Source organism: Equus przewalskii, chromosome 1 (assembly GCF_037783145.1).
Source record: "Equus przewalskii isolate Varuska chromosome 1, EquPr2, whole genome shotgun sequence".
NCBI classification, from domain to species: Eukaryota; Metazoa; Chordata; class Mammalia; order Perissodactyla; family Equidae; genus Equus; species Equus przewalskii.
Window position 1 is genome coordinate 38898321 of NC_091831.1, and position 21565 is coordinate 38919885.

The following is a 21565-nucleotide window of genomic DNA, read 5'->3' on the forward strand; positions in this document are numbered from 1 at the left end:
ATTTCCCTTTTTGTAAGATGAGGGTTTATTTTGTCTCTACCTTTCCCTAACCTCTTTTCCCTGTTGTCCAAATCAAATTTATTAAGGTTGGCAAGATTTATCTTCTGTTCTTTAATCGTAATTACTGATCCAAAAAGTTGAAAAGCAATAAATGGCATTATGTAAACATGATTTACCCTACAGCCAATTAGAATCATCTAGTTGATTTTTTTTCACTAAGTGAGTTAATTTGACCTCCCAAAGCAGACACCAAGATAGAATTGAATTCACGAAATTTATTAGGGAAACACCTGTGAGAGAAATAGAGGGGAGCAGGGAGAGGCTGGGAGAGCTATAGGACTGTGATGCAGGTCTGACTCCAAGTGCAGGAGAGAGAGAAGGAACAAAAGATGGGTGGAAGCAAGGCTGGTGGGGAGCCCAAGTTGCTATCAGAGAAGTTCTGCATCTCCCAGGTCAGGGCCTGAGTTAGTATCCCTGCCATGCTGGCAAGCATGGCCTCACTGCAAATGCAATGATGAATGTCAGTGTTAGCAGATGGGATCCTCAGTCAATTATAATCCCTGCAGCTGAAGATCTGAGAGGCGCTTCTCATGGCCACCACTTTAGGGTTACATTATTATTACCCCTGAACTTCTCAAAGGAGACTGTTCTAATTGTCAAGGCCAAATAGATTCTCATTTCTTGTAATCCACCAATTATACAAAAGCATGCCACATTTTAATTTGTTTTATACTTCTGTCATGTTCTTTAATCTCAACAGTAACACATTCCACAAAAGAACCATCGTTGGGCCTACTTGTGTTGTGGTTGATGTCAAGAGAGCAGAGTCACATCATGGTCAGATAAACTGTCAATTAAAGTTTAACTTGGTGTAACAAATATTATTGATTTTAGGTAGAAACTGTCAAATAGGGAAGAGTGCTGTTGAACCAGAAGCAAGGAGAAAAAATTATAGTCCACGAATTAGTTGTGAAATCTTAAGTCATATCACTTAGCTTTCTTATCAATAAAGTTTGTTGGAGCAGGCATTTATGACCGAGGGCCCTCCTGGTCCTGAAGTTTCATGGCTCTGTGCAGTCTTTCTTGAACTGAGGTAATCTGCCTCTTAGACTTAATTCAGTAAGGAATAGGGACTGCTTATATTGTCCTTGAAACTCTGGCAAATAGCATATGATCAACTCTAAGACTAGCTCTGCCTCCAGAGAAGACAGAAAATATGTTCTTATGGAACTCTTAGCTCTACTACTCTGCAGCTAGTTTTCCTGCTGGGAATTCACTCATTGAAAGGGCTTTTCTCAGCTTTTGTGAGGCTGGTAGCATAGCTTTAGTGCTGAGCAAAATAATTTCCAGGAGGACCTTCGAGATTTAGGAAAGAGGAACTTCTCTCTTCCTGAAGGGTCAAATTACCCTGAAGGGCAATTACAACCACTTCCTTGGGCATAGCTTTTGGTTCGTCTAATAGGCATGGAAAACAACTTGGGGCTGGTGTCACTGGACTTTATCAGGACTACAGGATGAGTTTATGTTACTAGTAGGATTTGGACCCATTTTGGAGGTTTTGAGTCAATTTGTAAGGCCACCTTTCAGAGGTGGGGACAGGATTCTATGCAATTCAATTCAAGCAACTTTTATTAGACCTATTACATACCAAGTACTGGGCTAAATGCTGAGAGATTGAAATATTAATCAGGTACTCCAGGAATTTAGGATTTCCTGGCCTATGCTTATTAGCCTAATTAACTTTACTATTCTCTGTTTATATTTTCCATATTATAGATCAGTGGCTCTCAAACTTTGCTGCACAATAGTATCACCTGGAAAACTTAAACATCATAATGCCTGGGCTATATTTCATGCCAGTTACATCAGTCTCTGGAGTGGGACCTAAACATTGGTATTGTCTTTTTTTTTTAACTTCTCAGGTGATTCCAAACTGCAGCCAAGTTTGAGGAACAATGTTGTAGACTTTACTACTCAAAATGTAGTCAGAAGAACAGCAACATAATTATTACCCGGAGTCTGTTTAAAGTGCAGAATCTCAGGCCCTCTGTGAGATCTACATAATCAGAATCTGCCTTTTAACAAGGTTTCCAAGTGATGTGCATATGGGTTAAAGTTTGAGAAGTGCTGTGGTAGACTGTGTTTCCCAAAGACTTGTTCTGTTTATAACTAGCTCTCGTCGGCTGATTTCTAAAAACAGGTTAGTTGAAGCAAATGATCTTTTCTATGACACACTGTCTGAATGGCCCCTGAATGTGAGAGTTTTCTGAATTACGTGGCAAATGTTGGAGTTATTATGTACTTTAAGTTAAAAGAGCAGGGCGCCATCTACAGTTCATAGTGAGGTTCCAGGTAAAGGCCTCGGGGAAGGGGAAAGGGAGGGAAAGGGAGTTGAACCTGAAAATCCAACTTCGCAGTGCAAAGGGCTAAGGTACTCTGTGTGTGTGTCTGTGTGTGTCTGTGTGTGTGTGTGTGTTTATACACATGTGTCAGAGAGAGAGAAAGATTAATATTTTTGTTAGTTGGCAACTCTGATGGATTTTGAGGAGATTCTTCACATAATTGATGAGGAGGAATTTTGGGAAGAGATTCAATGCAATTCTGGGTTAATCTCATTCTACTTTAGTTTTGATGTGGCTCCAGAGTTGGGAGTCAGGCTGTCCTTTGAAGTAAGATCCTCCTCAAACCTGATTCTTCACTATTCTTGCTTATTCCTTCTGTTATTTCCCCTAACCTTTTTATTCAGAGCTTCCACATCACACACATATATAGTTTCCCTTAGGATTTCTACTTAGAAACGGAATGCATGGGATATAGATCAGACTAGGCCAGCCCACCAAAGGTATTATAAGCTGTAATAGTCATTTTCTTACCTGGCTGATCCTCAGAATGACTTTGGGTGCTCTACAAATATATACCTTTCTAGGCTTCAGCCCTATAGCCTCTAATTTAGTAGGTCTGTGGTGGGACCTGGGAATTTGGTTTTTAAGAAGCTTCACCAGTGATTCTGATTTAGGGTTACGTTTGTGAACCACTGATACAGTGGACAGAGAGTGCACTGTAAATTAGGTCAGATCTGTTTAAAATCCTAGTCCTACCACTTAACGCCTTAGTAGCTTGTGATTTTGAGAACATTACTCAACTTCTCTGAGCCTAGGTCTATGCATTTGCAGTGTTGAGCTGGCTAAATAAGGTAACATGTTAAAGTGCCTAATCTAGTGAATGCAAAGCAGTTTTTCTATGGGTCTTTGCCATCACAAACATATACATGTGCAGGCTGACCACATGGGTAATCTGGGTTAGTCTGATGTCCAGATCATCCCATGCCCATGTTTATCATCTACCTTTGTTACACTGAATTTGGACTAGTCCCGTTAAGACTTGTGGACCTCACAGCAGCTAGTGAATAAGCTGGTGACGGCTTCTCCAGTCATTATTTCAGTCAACACAGCCATCTGTGGTACTTCAGACACGTTCATAGGCCATAATGCCTCTGGCTGTTCTACCGATTTTTTGAAGTTATCTCAAGTACAGTTGGTAGTAGTTGCTACAATGCGAGTATATCTTCTTCCCTTGCTCTGTCTTCCATATACCACCACCCTACCAGGCTGCCCTCCAGGAAGCTGAGGAGGAAAGCAGATATCTGAAGGAAGAAGAGAACCAGACTGAGGAGACACAGCACCCAAAATCCCAACACAAAAAGTTTACCTGGGGATTCAGTGTTAAGAATGACTCTGGCTCCTTTCTGAAATTCTTTACTTGCTACAGAGAAATGTATGGAGTGGGGGAAGAAGGCACTGATTTGAATCTACATACCCTTGGTGTTTTTGGCTGCCAGTATCCAATAGCAATTTTCTTGATAATTTCCACCCCTGCACCTTGCAGTCCATATGCTTCCAGGGAAGTCCCCGTTCCTGGCTTTCAGGGCCAGCTATGTGTCTCAGACCTAACTAATGAGCATGATACCTTCCTCTCTGGCTATGATGACTGAATTGAGAATGGGCATGTAACCTGAGATGACCCTATGAGACCGCAAACCTGGAATTCCTCTATGGTTAGGGGAGGAGAAATGCTGTTTCACATGACATAGAGTGCATGCGGCAGTCATCTTAGGATCACAAGGGCAGGGCTTTCTCTGAATGGAGCCAAATTAATAAATCAGAGCTGAAAAGTAGAGAGAGTGGTTGTATCTTACACTGCTTAAAAAGATTCAGTGTTGCTTAATCAAGTTGAAAATAAGATTTCTTACTTTTCTTACTGTTTTAAAGACAGCTTAGCTTGGGTTTTCTATTATCTGTTCTGTTATTTGTAATGAATAGCATCTTATATACAAATATTTCCTTGACAACTTAAGAGATCTGGTCATCTGAATTGAAGTGCTGAATGCTACCAAGTGACGTAAAACAATTTCAAAAGCCAAATGCTCAGGTATAGGATGTCAAAGGCATACCTTAAAATGGCATGTGTGGAAAAACCTACACATAAGCAGATACTAAGTGGATAATTTGATTTTGGCTACATTAATAGAAGTATAGTTCACAGAAAAAAGAAGGGCTCATTCTACCACGGTCCTAAAACCTCCCTTTATTAAGGTATTAAGGTATTAAGTTAAACTCTGAACACAAACCATTAGCAAAGGATAAAGACCATTTGAAGAGAATTCAAATTAACCATGATGGGGAGGAGACTTCAATGTCTTACAGGAGTGGGTGAAAGAAAATGGCATGTTAAGCTTAAAGCAGTCTCAGGGCCACAGGGCAACTGTGTTCAAATACTTTAAGGCATGTGTACTGGACATGTGGTTTTTGGCTACTCAGCATCACTTGACTTCTATTAATAGCCACCAATACGTATTTGGTGACTCACCTATCTCTTCAGTTTATCTGAAATAGTGCTGCTCCTGGACTATTAAATTATAGCAGCCATTACATTCCCATTTTTGCTTGGGTCAGTTTGAGCTGGGTTTTCTGCCATTTGCATCAAGAGTGCTAATACAGAATGTCACCTCTAAATGGGATTAGATCTCTGAGGTTCCTAATGACAGTCCAAAATTTGTAAAGTTCAAGTCAAAAGTCTTCAGCTAAATGGAAGAAACAAATTTCTAAGAATAAGGATTATCTGAAGATGAAAATGATCATTTAGGAAGGTAATTCATACCTCAGTTTTAATGGTTAATTGACAAAGGTGAAATCTGAGGTCTTTTTTAAAACCAAAGTTTATGAAATTATGTCTAAATAATTATAAATTTTAGGAAGGCAAGAGCAATTATTGACCAAATTTCAAGTTATTACAAACATATTAATTTTAGTTCATTTTACAGTTACATTTTTCATATGCTGATTTTATACTTTCTTAGAATGTTGACTTCTTCATATCTCAAGGTTTTAATATCTAGTGAACTTTAAAGTCACTTAATAGATTTTAAAATCTAATATTTAAATATAGAGGCTTATAGTTGTATCTTTGTTTTGATATAACTGTATTTCATTGCATGCGAAGTCTCTACTTGGGAACATAATCTTAATTACAACATTATTCCCAATGGAGAATAATGACTTGCTGCAAAAGAAAATATTTGCTGCAAAATGGGACAAATGTTTCTACTGATACTTCTACCTTCAGTCCTTTATGAAATAGTTGAGTAAAGATCATTCCCTTCCCTGTTCTTGCTTGTTGAACAAACAAATGAAATGAGAAAAATAAACAAAAAAGCAGAGACTTAAATAAAACAAACATTTTAAAAAATTTACTTCATGAGATACACTGCAATATATATGTATGTTTGCATATACATAGGAAAAAATATCTGGAAGGATATATATCAAATTGTTAACAGTTTACTTTGAGGGGGGTAACTGGGGTAGGCTGAGGGGTTGCTCTCACCTTTAAATTTATATACTTCTGTATATTTAAAATTTTACAATAAGAATTCATTACTTTTATAATAATTACAACGATATAAATTTTAAAAATGAAAAAGTAGTAACAAAAAGTAAACACACACATACATGCATAGTAGTTTTAAGAGCCACACTGGCAGGATGGAGAATTAAATCACATGGCACACCTTTCCATTAATGCTGTGGTGGTAAATATAATTGTGTAGTCTATAATCAAAGAAACATTACAGAAGCGGCTTTTAGTAACATCCCAAATTAAAAAGTGCCCTGGGATAAGAGCCCTTAAGCAGTGACTCTTCAAGGTGGATATTAAAACTGAAAGCAAGGCTTAACTATTCCTGCAGGATCTATAGCAAAACATATCAATCTGAACGCTTCAGACAAAAGAAAAAGCTTCCAAGAAGTTAACTCTGGAATACTCAAACAGTTAACCAAAGGCCAGATATTGTGCGTATGACAACTCTACCCAGTTCAGACCCCAAACTAAATGCCTGAAATCTTGGCAATCTAGGGATATAGGTTAGGGACATCTACTTTACCCCTTTATTTATCATTTCTCCCAGTTTCTCAATTGGTTTGCTTTCTATCTCAATGACTGTAACAAAAAATACTGCAATTTTAATTGGAAAGAATAAAAGTAATTCCAACTAGATTCAGTTTAGGTTTATTCTTCTAGTTAAAAGAACCCGAGAAACTTGAGACTAATAATTTTTAATTATTCATTTTTTTCCTCAGAACTATTTCTAGCTACTTAATGAACATTTTGGGATATAATACTTCAGATTTCTCCTGGGGCCCTAAAGCTCTGTATTTGAGGAAATCTTTTTTCTCATGCTCTAGTTCATCTCCTTTTATTGAACTCATCAGAAATGACAAACTTATTTATTTTTATCAACTTTTTTCTTTCAACAAAGAGGATTCTTTAGGTGACCATCAGGTTGATGGTTAAATATCCTCATCAAAGTCAGAACGTCTGTAACTGGAAGGTTCCATCTTTTGCAAGCTGCATAGTTAAGAGCTTAACTAATATAATTGTGTATTTCTGAAAGAGTGCTCCTGACCTAGGCTCAAAGGTTTATGCAGGATTATACTCACTGCATAAATGAGTAATATGTGAAATCTGACAAAATTTAATCAGAAAATTATTATAAATAGCAGAGATAAAAGGGTATAAAGTCATAACGGCCACAATATTTTTAAAAATTTCAACAGCTAGAAGGCTGCTGTTTCTCAATGGATTACAGTATTTTAATTAAATAAAATATAAAACAGCAAAAGAGTCATCATAATGTATATGAAGTATGTAGCATGATGCCTGGTACACAATGACCATTGAATAAAAATTGGTTCTGTAATGCACAACGGATTAAATCAATAAACAAAAATATAAGAACCCAAAAGGAAGAGAAAAGCTTAGAACTAATTTCCTAGAGTATGCATTTAAATGGAAAGTCGAAGCTCACAGAGAGCAGTAAGGAATTCTTCATTTTCTGGATCTATCTTTTGGGCCCTCTCATAGTACTCAGCAGCTTGCCTCTTTTCTCCCTCCAGCTTGTAAACAAACCCTAGGGCACTTAAACTCTGCACATCTGAAGCATTGTGACCAAGTCTCTTGGTAGCCAATTTCTTCAGAGCACTTGTCAGTTTGGTGCGCAGGGATGACCTGTCTTTGACCTTTAAGGCTTCTAAATAATGGTGGATGGCAGTATTTTCTGATTTACGGTGAAATTCCTGAAAGCGGCCATAGTGGTAGTGGATCTGATGTTTGTGATCATCAGTTATGTTCTCCAGACGAAGGGCTTTCTGGAAAACCTCTTCAGCATTGTTATACTGGCCTCCCTCAGCATACATGTTGGCCAGGTCTGTGTAGGCAAATGCAAACATAGAGTCTCGCTCCACAGCTGCTTTGAAATGAAATATGGCAGATGTAATCAGCTCATCAACTTTCAGTTTATCCTTTCCTTTAGGTCTGTTGCGAGTGGCCTTCTTGATCTGGATCATTTGTGCCCTATAGCAAAGTCCCATTTGGTGATGCAGGAAAGAAGAGGTTGGTGTCACCTCCAAGGCCTTTCTCAAAAGTTCAAGAGCTCTGTCCCAGGAATTTTTCCTCCTGTAGAATTTGGCTGCATAACGAAGGACATATGGTTGGGATGATATTTGGTCCAGGATTTCTTCAATATACTTTTCCCCTTCAGCTTCTGCATGAACATCTTGAAGCTTCAGTGCCAGAAAAACCTTAATGTAGGTGTTATCTGGGTTCAGGGTAACAGCCTTCCTCAGAGGCCCCAGAGAAAAGCTCTTTATAGACCCTTCTCTGTCAGAATCATCCAGCCGATACACTGTGATGGCATAGCCGATGTTAAATTCTGGATTGTCAGGTTCCGCTTCCAGAGCCTTCTCAAAAGCCATTTTAGCCTTCTGGTGATACTTTCCTCCAAATTTCAAGAGTGCCCACCCTTTCTCACAGTCAATCTCAGGACACTCCAACTTGTAGTGGGAAGGACTGGACAATTTCTTGCAGACATTCCCTACCTTGTCTATATACGTTTGAGCTTCTTTAAGCTGGTCCATGTGATAATACACCCAGGCATAGTTTCCCCAAGTGACCAGACTTCGTACTTCTTCTTTGTCTGAGTGTTCACGCTGGATTATTTCTTCTGCTTGTTCCAAGCACTCTAGGGCATCTTTATTTTGGCCTTTCAGGTGTTTCACATACGCCAATAGGTTATAAAGAGTAAGTCTGGATTTTGTGGTAAGAAATTCAAGCTGTTGCCCAATTGTGTCTTCCACCTCACAGAGATCAATGTCTTCTTTAAGTAAATTCCACGTAAAGTGACATTCCAACTCCAACAGAATGGCCTTCAAGGCATCCTCAGGAATTTCACTGTCAAAGATAAAATCCTTTTTAGATTTCTCAAAAAATTAAAAATAGAAATACTAGACGATCCAGCTAGCTGTCCTACTACTGGGTATTTATCCAAAGCACTTGAAATCAACAATACAGAGAGATTTATGCAACCTTATGTTCACTGCAGCATTATTCACAATAGCCAAGATGTGAAAGCAACCCAAGTGCCCATCAACTGATGAATGGATAAAGAAGATGTGTTACACACACACTCTCACACAAAATGGAATACTACTCAGCCATGAAAAAGGGCCAAATCGTCCCATTTGCAACAACATGGATGGACCTTGAGGGTATTATGTTGAGGGAAATAAGCTAGAGAAAGACAAACACTGTATGATTTCACTCATATGTGGATGATAAATAAACACATGGATAAAGAGAACAGATTAGTGGTTACCAGAGGAAAGGAGATGGCAAGGTGGGCGAAAGGGGTAAAGGTGCACCTATGTATGGTGATGGATAAAAACTAGACTATTGGTGGCAAGCACAATGCAGTCTCTATAGAAACTAATATATAGTAATGTACACGTGAAATTACATAATGAAATTACAGAATACGACCTCAATAAAATACTTTTTAAAAATTATAAAAATAAAAGATAAAATTCTTTTTAATTTTCAAGAAATAAAGGAAATAATGTTTAAACCTTAAATATTGTCCTTTGCTTAAAACCAATTTTATCTTTTATTTGATCTTACTTACAGTTAAAGCAGTAGGTTCCTATAACTTTATACCAGTTTTCTCTGTGTATAATTATGTCCTAGAAATATTTCATTAAATTCTCATTATTTATTGCATAACAAATTCTGGAAAGATGACAGGGTTTTCTATGTTACAGGGTATCTATTTCCTTTTAGCACTCACTAATCCACAAGGACCACCTATTTTTGAAGAGGGGAATTTAAAATGTTTTACTTGCTAGCCTTGAAAATTAATAATAATAAATATATAGTCAATAATTAATATAAAAATTCCATTATTGTATTAAAAGTAGAGAAAGGAGGGAAGAAGAGAAGGAAGAGAAGGTGAGAAATAAGAGAAGAAGACACTGCAGAAGACAGATAAGCCACAGGAACATCATTTTGCAGAGAAGAGAGGAAGAGAGGGAGGGGGGAAGGAAGGAAACCCCACAGAGAGAAAAGGCACAGGAACAGACAAGAACAGGTATACCAAGAGATAGGGAGAAGCATAAGTTTGAGATAGATAAAAGGAGAGTAACAGATTTATATAAAGATGAGGAAAAGGCAAAAGGAACCTAGGTTTTGATGTAAGTGCCACATCCTTCTGACCTCTGGGCTTGTGGGCAACAATAAAGGCTAACGCTTACTTATCATTGCCCTTGCTATTCATTTCAATCAAGAAATAGTTGTTGAGCTCCCTTTGTGTGAGGCATAGTGTAATCACTGCAAGGCCCACTGGAAACACTGTCTCAAATTAGGAAGATGAAGGGGGAAGGAAGGAATAAGAAATATTTATTCATTCATTACTGAGAGCCTTTTATGTGCAAGATCTTCTGAATAACCCTGGGGATGTGAATGTGAACAAGACACGGCCTTGCTTATACAGAGCCTATATTATAAGTAAACATGGAAGTGACCCAGGAAGGGGACCTAGTCCAGTGTCGTGGACATCGGTGGCTTTTACTTGATGAGGATCCCTTCTTTCAGTTTTCTTTTGTGGAACAATCTCTCCCCCTACTCTCAGTCCATGTGTTTTGAGACAGGCTGTCCACCCTTCACTCCAGTCTGTGGGAAGGCATAAGATATTCCAGCCATTCCCCGATCCTAGTCATCTGTTCATAGATAGTCCAATTAAAATATGATTTTGCTGAAATGGGACTTTGGTTAAGCTATTTCTCTTCCCTCCAAAAATTTTAAGCTGGTAGAATATATGTTTGGAGTTGCTGGTGGTTATCTTTGGGGATAACCTTCCTGAGAAAGAACCAAACGCAGAGAAAGCAGAGCTTAGACAGGAAGAAAGACAGACTGCTCATGATACCAACTAAATATCTATATCTAGTCTTGCCTGGATCACCCTGTCCATCACGGGACTTCTATTTTTTTAAGCAAATAATCTCTCTTTCTCTTTTTGCTTAACCAGTTTGAATTGGGTTTGTACTGTCTGCAACTGACAAAGTCCTAATAATAGACCCAGTTTTGTTTGTTTTGCTGATGGTGGTGGTGAGGCAGTCAGGAAAGACTTTTTAGTCTATTTAGTCTTATTGGCCATAATTAAAGGTCACAATAAATGTACAGAAAAAATTACTTAAGGCTTCTCTCCAAGAGGGAAATGCTCTAATTATGAGATGAACAGTGTCCTATGTGTATGTGCATTTCCCTTTTTGCTCCACAAAGAACCCTACTCCCTGTTTGTACAATATATATTTGTATAAATGTTTATGGGAACTATAGTAATATTTCTATCAAGCTTTATGGATCACCTCACTCATACTTGCCAGGCAATTTTCTAGTTGTAGTGGATAGAATAGTAAAAAGATAGAAAGGGGCCCTTTTTTCATGGTAATTCCACTCTGGGAGAGGGAACAAACGGAGTGGACAGAAAATAAACATGTAAACAAATCAATGGACAACATAATTCCAGACAGTAATAAGTGTTAAGAAGAAAAAAGAACCAGAGTAATGGGATTAAACGGTGGGAGTGGGAGAGTACTTTAGTTATGCTTGACAAGGAAAAGCCCTTGTAGAAAGGGGCAATTGCAGGAAGATCTCAATAATAAAAAGGAGGCACTCATGAAAGACCTGAGAGCAGAACAGTCTAGATCAGTGGTTCTCCACCAGGGTAGTTTTGCCCAGCAAGAGGACATCTGGTAATGTCTGGAGACAATGTGGCTGTCACCACTGGAGGAATGCTACTAGCATCTAACTGGGTCAAAACAAGATGCTGCTAAATGTCCTACAATGCACAGGTCAGCCCCAACAACAAAGAATTATCCAGCCTAAAATACCAATAATGCTGAGGTTTAGAAACCCTGGTTTCGGCTGAACCATCAGTGAGCACAAAGGCCTGATGTGGGAACAAACTTGGAGAGTTCAGAGGACAGAAGAAAGAAAAGTGTGGCTGAAGCTTAGTAAACAAAAGGAGATGAGGTGTAGTAGTAGGCAGGGCTAGATGATGCAGGTCTTGGAATATAAATTTTAGTCTAATTGCAAAGGGAAACCACTGGAGTGAGATTTTTAAGTAGGGATCATGATTGAGCTAGGTTTAAAAAAATTTCTCTGGCTGTTCTGTGGAGAAAGGATGACAGAGGAAGTTGGGAAACTAGTGGGGAAGCTATATTCAACAAATATTTATTAAGAGCCTACTATGTGCAGGGCACTGTTCTAAGTATTGGGGATACAGCAATGAACAAAACAGAAGAAAAAATGCTGACTTCATGTAGCTTACATTCTAATACAGGGGTGGAGTATGCCATAAAAAGACCAAAGAATAAATGAAAGTATACAGTGTGTAAGATGATAATAAGTGCTAAGGAGAAAAATAAAGCAGGAGAGGGGAATGGGAGGCTGGCAAGGGGTCTGGGAGGTAACTAAAATTTAAATAGCTTGGGCGAGCTAATGTCCCTGAAAGAGGCATGAAAGCAGCTCTTGATGGAATCCAGGGAGAGATGATGCAAGCTTACACTTGGGTTGTAGTCAAGGGCTAGTGAGGACTGGATGGTTATACTTTGGAGGCAGAGCTGACATGTCTTTCTGATGAATTGGGTGTGGGGAGGACCATGAGTGAAAGAGGGAATCAAGAATAATTCCTATGCTTTTGACTTCAGGAAGTAAGTGGATATATCAAGAGAACTATTTTGAAATGTTAAATTTGAGATTTCTATTAGACATTCAAGTGAAGATGACAAGTATGAAGTTGGATATTAATGAAGAAAATCCTGGAGATGAGGAAGCATGACATTAGAACTAAGGATACAAAACTGGGAGTCATCAGCATGAGATGAACTTTAAAACCCGGAGATCTAGAGGAAATTACTTTCGGAGTGAGCACACAGGGAGAAGGTCAAAAACTATGCTGTAAGACATAGTTACACTATGCTGTAAGACATGTAAGACTCTGCTGTGAGGCAGAGTAGAAGGACAGGAAAGGAGGCCAAGAAAGAACAATCAGTGAGGGAGCAGGAGAATTGAGAAACCTGGTGTCATGAAAGCCTAAGGAAGAAAATGTTTACTTCAAGAAAGAAAGATGGATATTCAATGTGTAAAATGGTTCTAAGAGGTTGAGAAAATATGGACAGAGAATGATATATCACTTTTTTCTGGCAGGAGTAAACGTGTGGGGGACCTTGATAAGTGTTTTAATAGAATGGTAGGGATGAACATATTACTGGACAAAGTTGAGGGAATAATGAGAGGTAAAGAAGTGGATATCGGGAATACAGGCCACTCTTTCATGGAATATTACTATGAAGGGAGTAGAGAAATAGTGCTACAGCTGGAGGGAGGCTGGAGGAATTGTCAAAAAAAATTTAATTATGATATTTTTAATGACTTAGTGATATGCCAAGGGAAAGGGTCCAATATTAAGGGAGAAAATGATGCTTGTGGGAGAGAAAGAGGGAAATTGCAAGAAAGATGGAATATGAAGCAAAGTAAAGCTATCCACTGTTAATGCTCAAATCTTTATCTCCAGCCTCAAACTCCTAACCATGGTTGCTATGCCCTTCAGCATTTGGCCCACATCTACTTCTCTAGCCTAATTTTGTACCACTTTCTTCTCACTCACTGCACTCCAGCCATACAGGATTTTAAAAGAATTTTATTATTTCTTATTTCTCATGCCAAGTATGTTCCTACCTCAGGGCACCTGTACCTCCTTTTTATTGCCTCTGTGAACTCTCCCTAAGAGAGTTCAAGGGCTTACTTATTCTCCTAATTCTGGTCTTGGCTCAAATGTCAGCTCTTCACAGAGGCCTACCCCTGACCACCTTAGCTAAAGCTGCACCCCCACCTTGCCAGTCATCCTAAAGTCTAGTCTATCGTATTTTCCTGTTCTTCATAGCACTTATATCAATATTTGCTGGGGTTTGGGAAGGAGGAGAAAAGTGCTTTCAATCAAACATGAGATTGAGGAATTGGACTGAGTCTTTAACAACTGGAAAGAGGCTATCCTAATAGCCAAAAGTGATAGAAGAGTTAGAGAACTGGATTATTTGCACAATTAGTAGTAGTCATTGGAAAAATAAAACCATTTAATATTTATAATCAAATACACTACTCTATGAAATGTTTTCCAAATTTTATGAACACTAAATTTAAACATTCATAGTTGACTTGACATATTTAGTAGAAATTTGAGTCAGCTTATGATTTCAATTTTATAATTTTTTCAAATTTATTCTCTTTCTGTGTATATACATATACACACATATATACAGATCCTACATTTTAATGACTATAGGTTCTAGACCTAAGATTTCCAAAAGAACTTCCTGCCATGATGGAAATGCTCTTATCTGTGCTGTACAAAATGGCAGACATTAGCTACATGTGGCCACTGATCACTTTAAATGTGGCTCATACTAAGGAACTGAATTTTTAATTTTATTTACTTTTAATTAATTTAAATAGCACATAGTCTAGTGGCTACTGGATGGGACAGGATAGCTGGAGACACTGGGCCTATAGGGCTTAATGGATAAAAAGGCCTCAAGCCCAACAGGTTAGAGTTCTCCTTTAACTTGAAATTTTTGCTATTTTATTCAAGGTCAAGAGCTAAATTAAATGGCAAAGAAGGATGTTTTTGAAAAACCAACTTTAGGCATGTGACCTGGGCTTCCTGCAGATTCAGCTTACACTATTTATAATACACTATCTAGAATCAGATGAGTACTCAAAAGAAATAACCAAAACTACCATTCAGTAATAGTTTACTATATGCCAGGCAGTGTGCCAAGCACGTTATACAAATTACATTTAATTTTTATAACAATCTCTTATTATTTTCACAATTTTATGGATGAGGACTGGGAGACAGAGAGTTTTTTTGTTTTGTTTTTTGAGGAAGATTAGCCCTAAGCTAACATCAGCTGCCAATCCTCCTCTTTTGCTGAGGAAGAGTGGCCCTGAGCTCACATCTGTGCCCATCTTCCTCTACTTTATATGTGGGATGCCTACCACAGCATGGCTTGCCAAGCGGTGCCATGTTCGCACCTGGGATCCGAACTGGCGAATCCTGGGCCGCCAAAGCAGAACATGCGCACTGAACTGCTGCGCCACCAGGCTGGTCCCAGAGAGTTTAAATTACACATTCAAAATTACAGAGCTATAGGGGCTGGCCCCATGGCTGAGTGGTTAAGTTCACGTGCTCCACTTCGGCAGCCCAGGGTTTCACCAGTTCAGATCCTGGGCGTGGACATGGCATGGCTGATCAAGCCATGCTCAGGTGGCATCCCATATGCCACAACTAGAAGGACCCACAACTAAAAATATACAACTATGTACCAGGGGGCTTTGAGGAGAAAAAGGAAAAAGAAAATATTAAAAAAAAAAAGATTACAGATATAAAGTGACTGGGCCAAGATTCAAACCTAGTTCTGCCTGACTGAAAAGCTAATGCCTTTCAACCATAATGCTATACTACCTCTTTAACATAAAAATTTGGGGTCATTTTTTAGAATAGTTTACTTTAAAATATAAGATATATCTAACGTATGTAAAATTCACTTTGCCTCAGGAGGACCTAAAAAGAAAACAAGAAGAGATTTTAGAGCAGCTTAGAGAGTACGTAAAAGGTCTGTGCGATTGCCCCTTAGAAAAGACATACCGGATATTTAAAAGTCTCAGGATAAGAAAACAATGGTTTCAAATATGAGTCCTCAATCTAAAGTCACAACGTTCCGAACTGTTGGAGTTGTTTTGAGATGGTGCTACTTCTTACCAGGATTTGCTGTGCAGAGTATTTCAGACAGGGAGTGGCAGAGAGATTTCTTTCTTTTTCTTCCCTCCCCAAAGCCCCATTACATAGTTGTATATTCTAGTTGTAGGTCCTTCTAGTTGTTCTATGTGAGCCGCTGCCACAGCATGGCTGCTGACAGATGACTGATGTGGTTGCCTGACCAGGAACCAAACTTAGGCCACCAAGCAATAAGAGTGCCGAACTTTAACCACTAGGCCATCAGGGCTGGCTCGAGAATTATTCTTTAAGGATGATTAATGATTCTCTCAAACAAAACGAAAGAGCTAGCCAAAAATGTATTAGAAGTGAACCAAAGGAAAAGCAAGAATCTTAGTTATCACAGACATAATTATCATCATTATTAAGGGAATTAAAATATTTTTTTCCCAACAATCCAATTAAAGACTTTCTGATGTATATGCTGATGATCTTCCAATGTATTTCCTCTAACTCTGATCTCTCCCCTGAATTCCAGACTTACCTAATCTTCAATTCACATCTTCAATTACAAGTTCAACTAGCAACTCAAATAAACATATCCAATACAGAAATCTGGGCTCCTTGAGCATGTTCCTCCCTCAGTCTTCCCCACCTTGTTTGGCACCTCTTAGTTCCAAGGCCAAATAACCTAGGAGTAATCTTTGATTGCTCCTCTTCTCTCAACTCCTCATTCAATCCAATAGGAAGTCCTCTTAATTCTACCACCCAGATGCATCTCAAATCCATCCACTTTTCTCCATTTCCACTGCTAATTTCCTAGTCTAAAACACAATTACCTTCCCTTTGAGCTGCGGAAAAATCTGGTCTCCCTGCTTCCACTTTTGGTTCCCACATAGTACCAGTAGACTTTTGAAAATGTAAACCAGATTATGCCCGTACCCTGGCTTAAAATCTCCCAATGACTTCCCAACATCCCTAGATATTAATCCAGCCCTTGCCATGTCCTACAAGTCCCTAAAGGAGCTGGCCTCATCTGTCTGTCCAACCTTCTCTCCTACTACTCTCTTCACTTACTGTGCTTTAGACATACTGACCTTCTTCCTATCTTGAACATATCAAGTTCAAGGACTTTTACGCCTGTTATGTTTACTCACATTGCTCTGCTCCTAAATTTTTGCATGACTAGCTCTTTCCTGTAAGTTCAGCTTAAATATTCCCTACCTAAGAGGCTGCCTGTGGCAGAGCTATCTAAGATAGCCCCCTGCATTCTACATCACTGTCTTAGCCCATTACACTATTTTATTTTCCTTATAGCACTTATCACTTTCTGAATTATGTTGATTCTTTACTCACTTATCTACTGTTTGTCTATTTCCCCATTTAAATGTAAGCCCCATGAGAATAGGGACCTTGTTTTGATTTTATTTTTTCACCTCTGTGTCCCCAGCATCTATTATCCTAGGCATATGGTAGAAGCTCAATAAATAAATATTTGTTGAATGAATGAATGAATGCAGTTCCATATTGGCAACTTCTGGCATGTCCAGCCCAGAGGCATAAGTCTAGCATAAAAAGCACCTAAATGCCAGATGAGGGAATTTCTGTTAGTTCTTCCCTTCTGCTAATAAAGACAGAAGCTCTAAACTTTCTCCCACTTCACTCTGCCCTATCCCACTTGTCTTTCTATCTTGGCATGCTCTGTGTCTGACTTCATGTTTGGATTTTGAAAATAGGTTTTGGGGGCCGGCTCCGTGGCCGAGTGGTTAAGTTCACGCGCTCCGCTGCCAAGGCCCAGGGTTCGGATCCTGGGTGTGGACATGGCATCGCTCGTCAGGCCACGTTGAGGCGGCATCCCACATCCCACAACTAGAACGACCTGCAACTAAGATATACAACTGTGTACGGTGGGGGTTTGGGGAGATAAAGCAGAAAAAAAAAAAAAGATTGGCAACAGTTGTTAGCCCAGGTGCCAATCCTTAAAAAGAAAAAAGAAGAAAATAGGTTTTGGACTGTTCCATACAATCCTGATTAGGAAACCTGGCAAGACCGTCCCTTGGTAGTTGTTCCTTTCTCTGGGGTAACTGTACCAAAATCCTAGGCACGACATGCCATGAGCTTAACAGCCTGCCCAGATCCATGACAATATGGGCTTAGCAGCCCCATGCCCATCCAGAGAGTAAAATGAACACCTGCTTCTGTCTGGAAGGTTTCTATCAGCTCAGCCCAAGGACAATGAGTAGGGCTGCCTCAGGCATTCTGAATGTGGTCTGAGATCTCAAAGGGATTTTCAGACTCAACTGCTTTGCCCAGACTCTGTGGAATCTCTGCACAACTGGATGCCATGAGTTTTCCTTTTTTAAACTTTGTTCACTTAAGTTGTAAACTTTGTCTCCGGGGGAGGCTGGCGGAGATCGACCATTGTGTCTGAAGGGGTATTTATCTTCAGGTAATTCTGGAGTTTTGCCTGGAAGGAGCATTCTTTCACTGTTCCTGGGAGACAGTCCCCAATGGGGTTCATCCCTCTTCCACCCCATCTTGCATATAGATACTGTGCACCCCGTTTTTCCTGTTTCTCCAGTCTCCTTCCTGATACCTCCCTCCCTTCTTACAAATGTTCGAAGTGAGGCACTTATTTTCTTCTTTACTTACAATAATAGTCAAGATATGCAAATAGCATGTGCTAAGCAATTAACCCTTTCCACAGTCCTAAGAGATGGCTGCCATTAAGTTTTATAACATCTAAGAAACAGACTCACCGAGTTTAGGAAACTTTGCTTTGGGTCACCCAACTAGAAGTTGTGCAGAGTCAGCATTCAGAACAAAGGACTATCTGCCTCAGGCGCCCAAGATCTTAACCTCTCAGTCTTCAACTTCTGAAATGCGGATGGTTCAGTGACCACATGCAGGGCAGGGTGCTAGCCCCGGGGACAGGACACAAAACGGGGACGAAAAGGACCCCACCAGCATGCACTAGTGAAGGGGACGGGGAAGAAATCATCATAGAAGAGCGGATCGGGCGGAGCAGTAAGACCCTGTAGCGAACAAAGGTAGCTCCCGGGGAGGGAGGAACTCAGACCCAGAAATCAGGCAAAATGGCAGCAGCAGACGATGCGCCGCCTGGAGGGCTGCGGCCAAACCGCGTCTGCACACACTGAGGGAACGGCAGCTGCAGCCCTGGGAAGGAGGGGACGGCCACGGCCCTAAGAGGATCCGCGCCGCGGACACGCCGCCGCACGGCCCCCGGGGCGGCCGCGAACAATCTCGGGCAGCACCCGGGCGACCGCACGGAGCCGCCGGGAGACAGGCCTCCCCGGGCGCGTGCCTCGGCCCCCCTCCCCGTTAGGCCCGACTTCAGACGCCCGGGAGTCCAGACGCCCGGCTGCGGGGCGGGAGGGGCTTGGCCCCTCAAAGGGCCGCAGCGCTGCGCTGAAAACGGGACAAGGAGAAACACCGGTGTGAATAAAGGCCTAGGCAGAGTTGGGAGGAGCGGGGAAGAGCCCTTACCTCATGGCGGCGGGGTCGGCGAGGGAAGCCGCAGCCCCTCGGGCTTTCTCCTCAGGACCGGGAGCACGAGCTGACAAGCGGCGGCGCGCGCCCGAGCGCGTCCGTGTGCGTGGGCGCGGGTGTGTCCGTGGGCGCGGGCGTGTCCGTGGGCACGGGCGTGTGCTCCCGCGCTGCGGCTGCCCTTTTCTATCGGTGCGGGGGGGGGGGGGGTTGGTCTTCTTGAAGGCGGGACCGAGGCGGAAAGGGTAACTGGAAAGTGAATCTGATCCGCGACTGGGCGGCGTCCAGCTGCGGGAAACGAAACTTCTGCAAGAGGTGAGGGGGCCCCTGGCCGGTCTGAGGAGCTGAAGGGAGACGTCTTGGGAGCCCGGGGTCGTTGAGTGCGGAGTTTGAAGCCGGGGACTTTGAACCTGGGGACTTTGGTCTTGGTTCTCATCTGTCTCGCGGAGGTTCTCTATTGAGTTATTTTTGTTTTGAAGAACGTGACAGGAGATTGTTCAGCGTGATTTGTGTTATGAGGGTGGCAGCGATGCTCTTTCCATCTTTATGTACCCTGAGCTGAAACGGAAGTCCCTGCTCCCATTCTTGTCTCAACAGACAACACAGGTGGTGCACCTGTGCCATTATTTCCGTTGTGTAATTATAGAGAAATTTGGGGGTCAAATGTATATATATATTTTATAGTTCCCTAGCTATTGCTGAATAGCTTTGCAAAGAGATTTATACACCCTCACCCACAATCCTATGAGAGCGGTTGCCTTCCGTGCCCTTGTCAACCATGCTTCCTGTAATAAGGTCCTAATAAAGAAGGGGTGGTATTGGGAATCTAAGCAGAAAGTGCTAAATACACTAAAGTTTTGTCCCCTTCGAATTCAATCATTCATTCATTCAACAAATTTATTAAGCGACTGCTAAGAGCCAGACATTGTTCAAGGCACTGTCAATACAGCAATGAATAAAACAGACAAGGGACAAGCCCTGCCTCCTCACTGTCTTCTGCGTCTGGCTCCTGGATATGCAGAGAGAGACAAGATAATTCTCAAACTTTGAGAAAAACTTAAAAAGGCACCAGTTATCACTTTTATATCATTCCGTTGACTTTGCTTTGTAAATGGACAACGATGTACAGTCTCATTCTGTGGCCACTAGTCTGAACACTGCTGACTTTATTTTTTAATTCGAGAATGCCAACGAGACATGTAGGTTTATTGGCTTTACTTAGAGGGAGGGTGTCCATTGGCGGCCAGCTGGACGGAAGTATACGAATACCTACGTCCGCCCCCTAAGAGAAGCTTGCTTAAGTAGGCAGAGGAACAAAGGCTGCATGCTTGCCAAAGGGCTGTCCTTGGTAGGACCAGTGTTCCTAGGAACAGTAGGTGACATGGAGGGTCTCTGTGTCCCTGTAAGACAGGATGTTGTTCTTCTGGGATAAGGGAGGATCCAGGCTGGCCAGGCCCAGATGGTTACAAATCCCGGTAGCTGGGCTGCCTGCCCAGAAGGGAGCCAGAAGCACATGGTTGCAATGGGCCTAGGGATTTTTGCTAAGCAAGCAAGGCCCAGGCCCTCCATTATGTCAGATGGTGCTATGGAGAAAAAGCATAGAGAGGGTTGGAGTGCAGGGTGTTCTGCTGTTATAGATATGTTGGTAAGAGAAGGTTTCACTGAGAATGTGGCAGTTGAACAGAGATCCGAAGGGGGTGAAGGAGTGAGCACTGTGGATATGGGGCTAGGGAAGAGCATTCAAGGCAGGGGAAACAGGAGGTGCAAAGGCCTGGAGGTCAGAGCACACTTGGCATGTGTGGGTGGTGTGTGTGGAGTGGGGAGAGCACGGGGGATGTCTGAAGAAATGAGGTCAGTGAGGTAATGTGAGTGTGGTGGGCCTCTGGGCTATTGTAATGTTTATCCGAAGTGGGAAGCCACATTTTAGAAAAGGTACTGAATGGTTTATTTGGGATAGAAAAATAACCCAGAGTTTCCTTCTTACCAAGGAAGTAGAAAAGTTTAATAGAGCTGCAATGTTTGAAAAAGTTTCCCATTTGTTGATGGCGTTTCTCTTCCTTGTTTCCTTCGTTTCACTTAGCTGTTTCTGGGCCAATAGATTGTCTTTGCTTATTAAGGTTTAAATGGATAGCAGCTAAGCAATCAGTGGTAAAAAATCAAAGGAAAAAGAAATCCTGCTTATCTACTTATAATGTTTAGACATTCAAATTCAGAAATGCAAAAACCATCTATAAAAATTTTAAAGGAATATACATTTTCAGGATTGAGAAGAAACAAGGGCCTGACAGTTGAGTGGGTGTTGAACATGCTCACGTTCCTGGATGCAATTTGAGTATCAGTCTTTTTTTCCTAGATTTTTGGGTTGGGTGGAATCTTGGCAAAATCAGTGGTGTA

The 21565-nt window shown here is 41.0% G+C and overlaps 2 protein-coding genes across 4 annotated transcripts in view; one reads left to right on the forward strand and one right to left on the reverse strand.

Annotated features, from left to right (window-relative positions):
* Positions 1–5724: 5724 nt before the first annotated feature.
* On the reverse strand, positions 5725–20444 carry IFIT5 (interferon induced protein with tetratricopeptide repeats 5). The gene is made up of 2 exons (XM_008541822.2): positions 19172–20444; positions 5725–8784 (listed from the first exon to the last, which is right to left on the reverse strand). Exons 1-2 carry the CDS (start codon positions 19174–19176, stop codon positions 7341–7343), a joined length of 1449 nt encoding a protein of 482 aa, XP_008540044.2. The 5' UTR covers positions 19177–20444; the 3' UTR covers positions 5725–7340.
* Positions 19398–21565, forward strand: part of LIPA (lipase A, lysosomal acid type) — a 277547-nt gene continuing 275379 nt past the window's right edge. The window contains exon 1 of one of the 3 annotated variants that reach the window (XM_070561856.1): positions 19398–19486. The gene's annotated coding sequence lies outside the window, so the exon portion shown is untranslated. The remainder of the gene's footprint in view (positions 19487–21565) is intronic. The other 2 variants (XM_070561889.1, XM_070561974.1) reach the window with 2 other exon arrangements.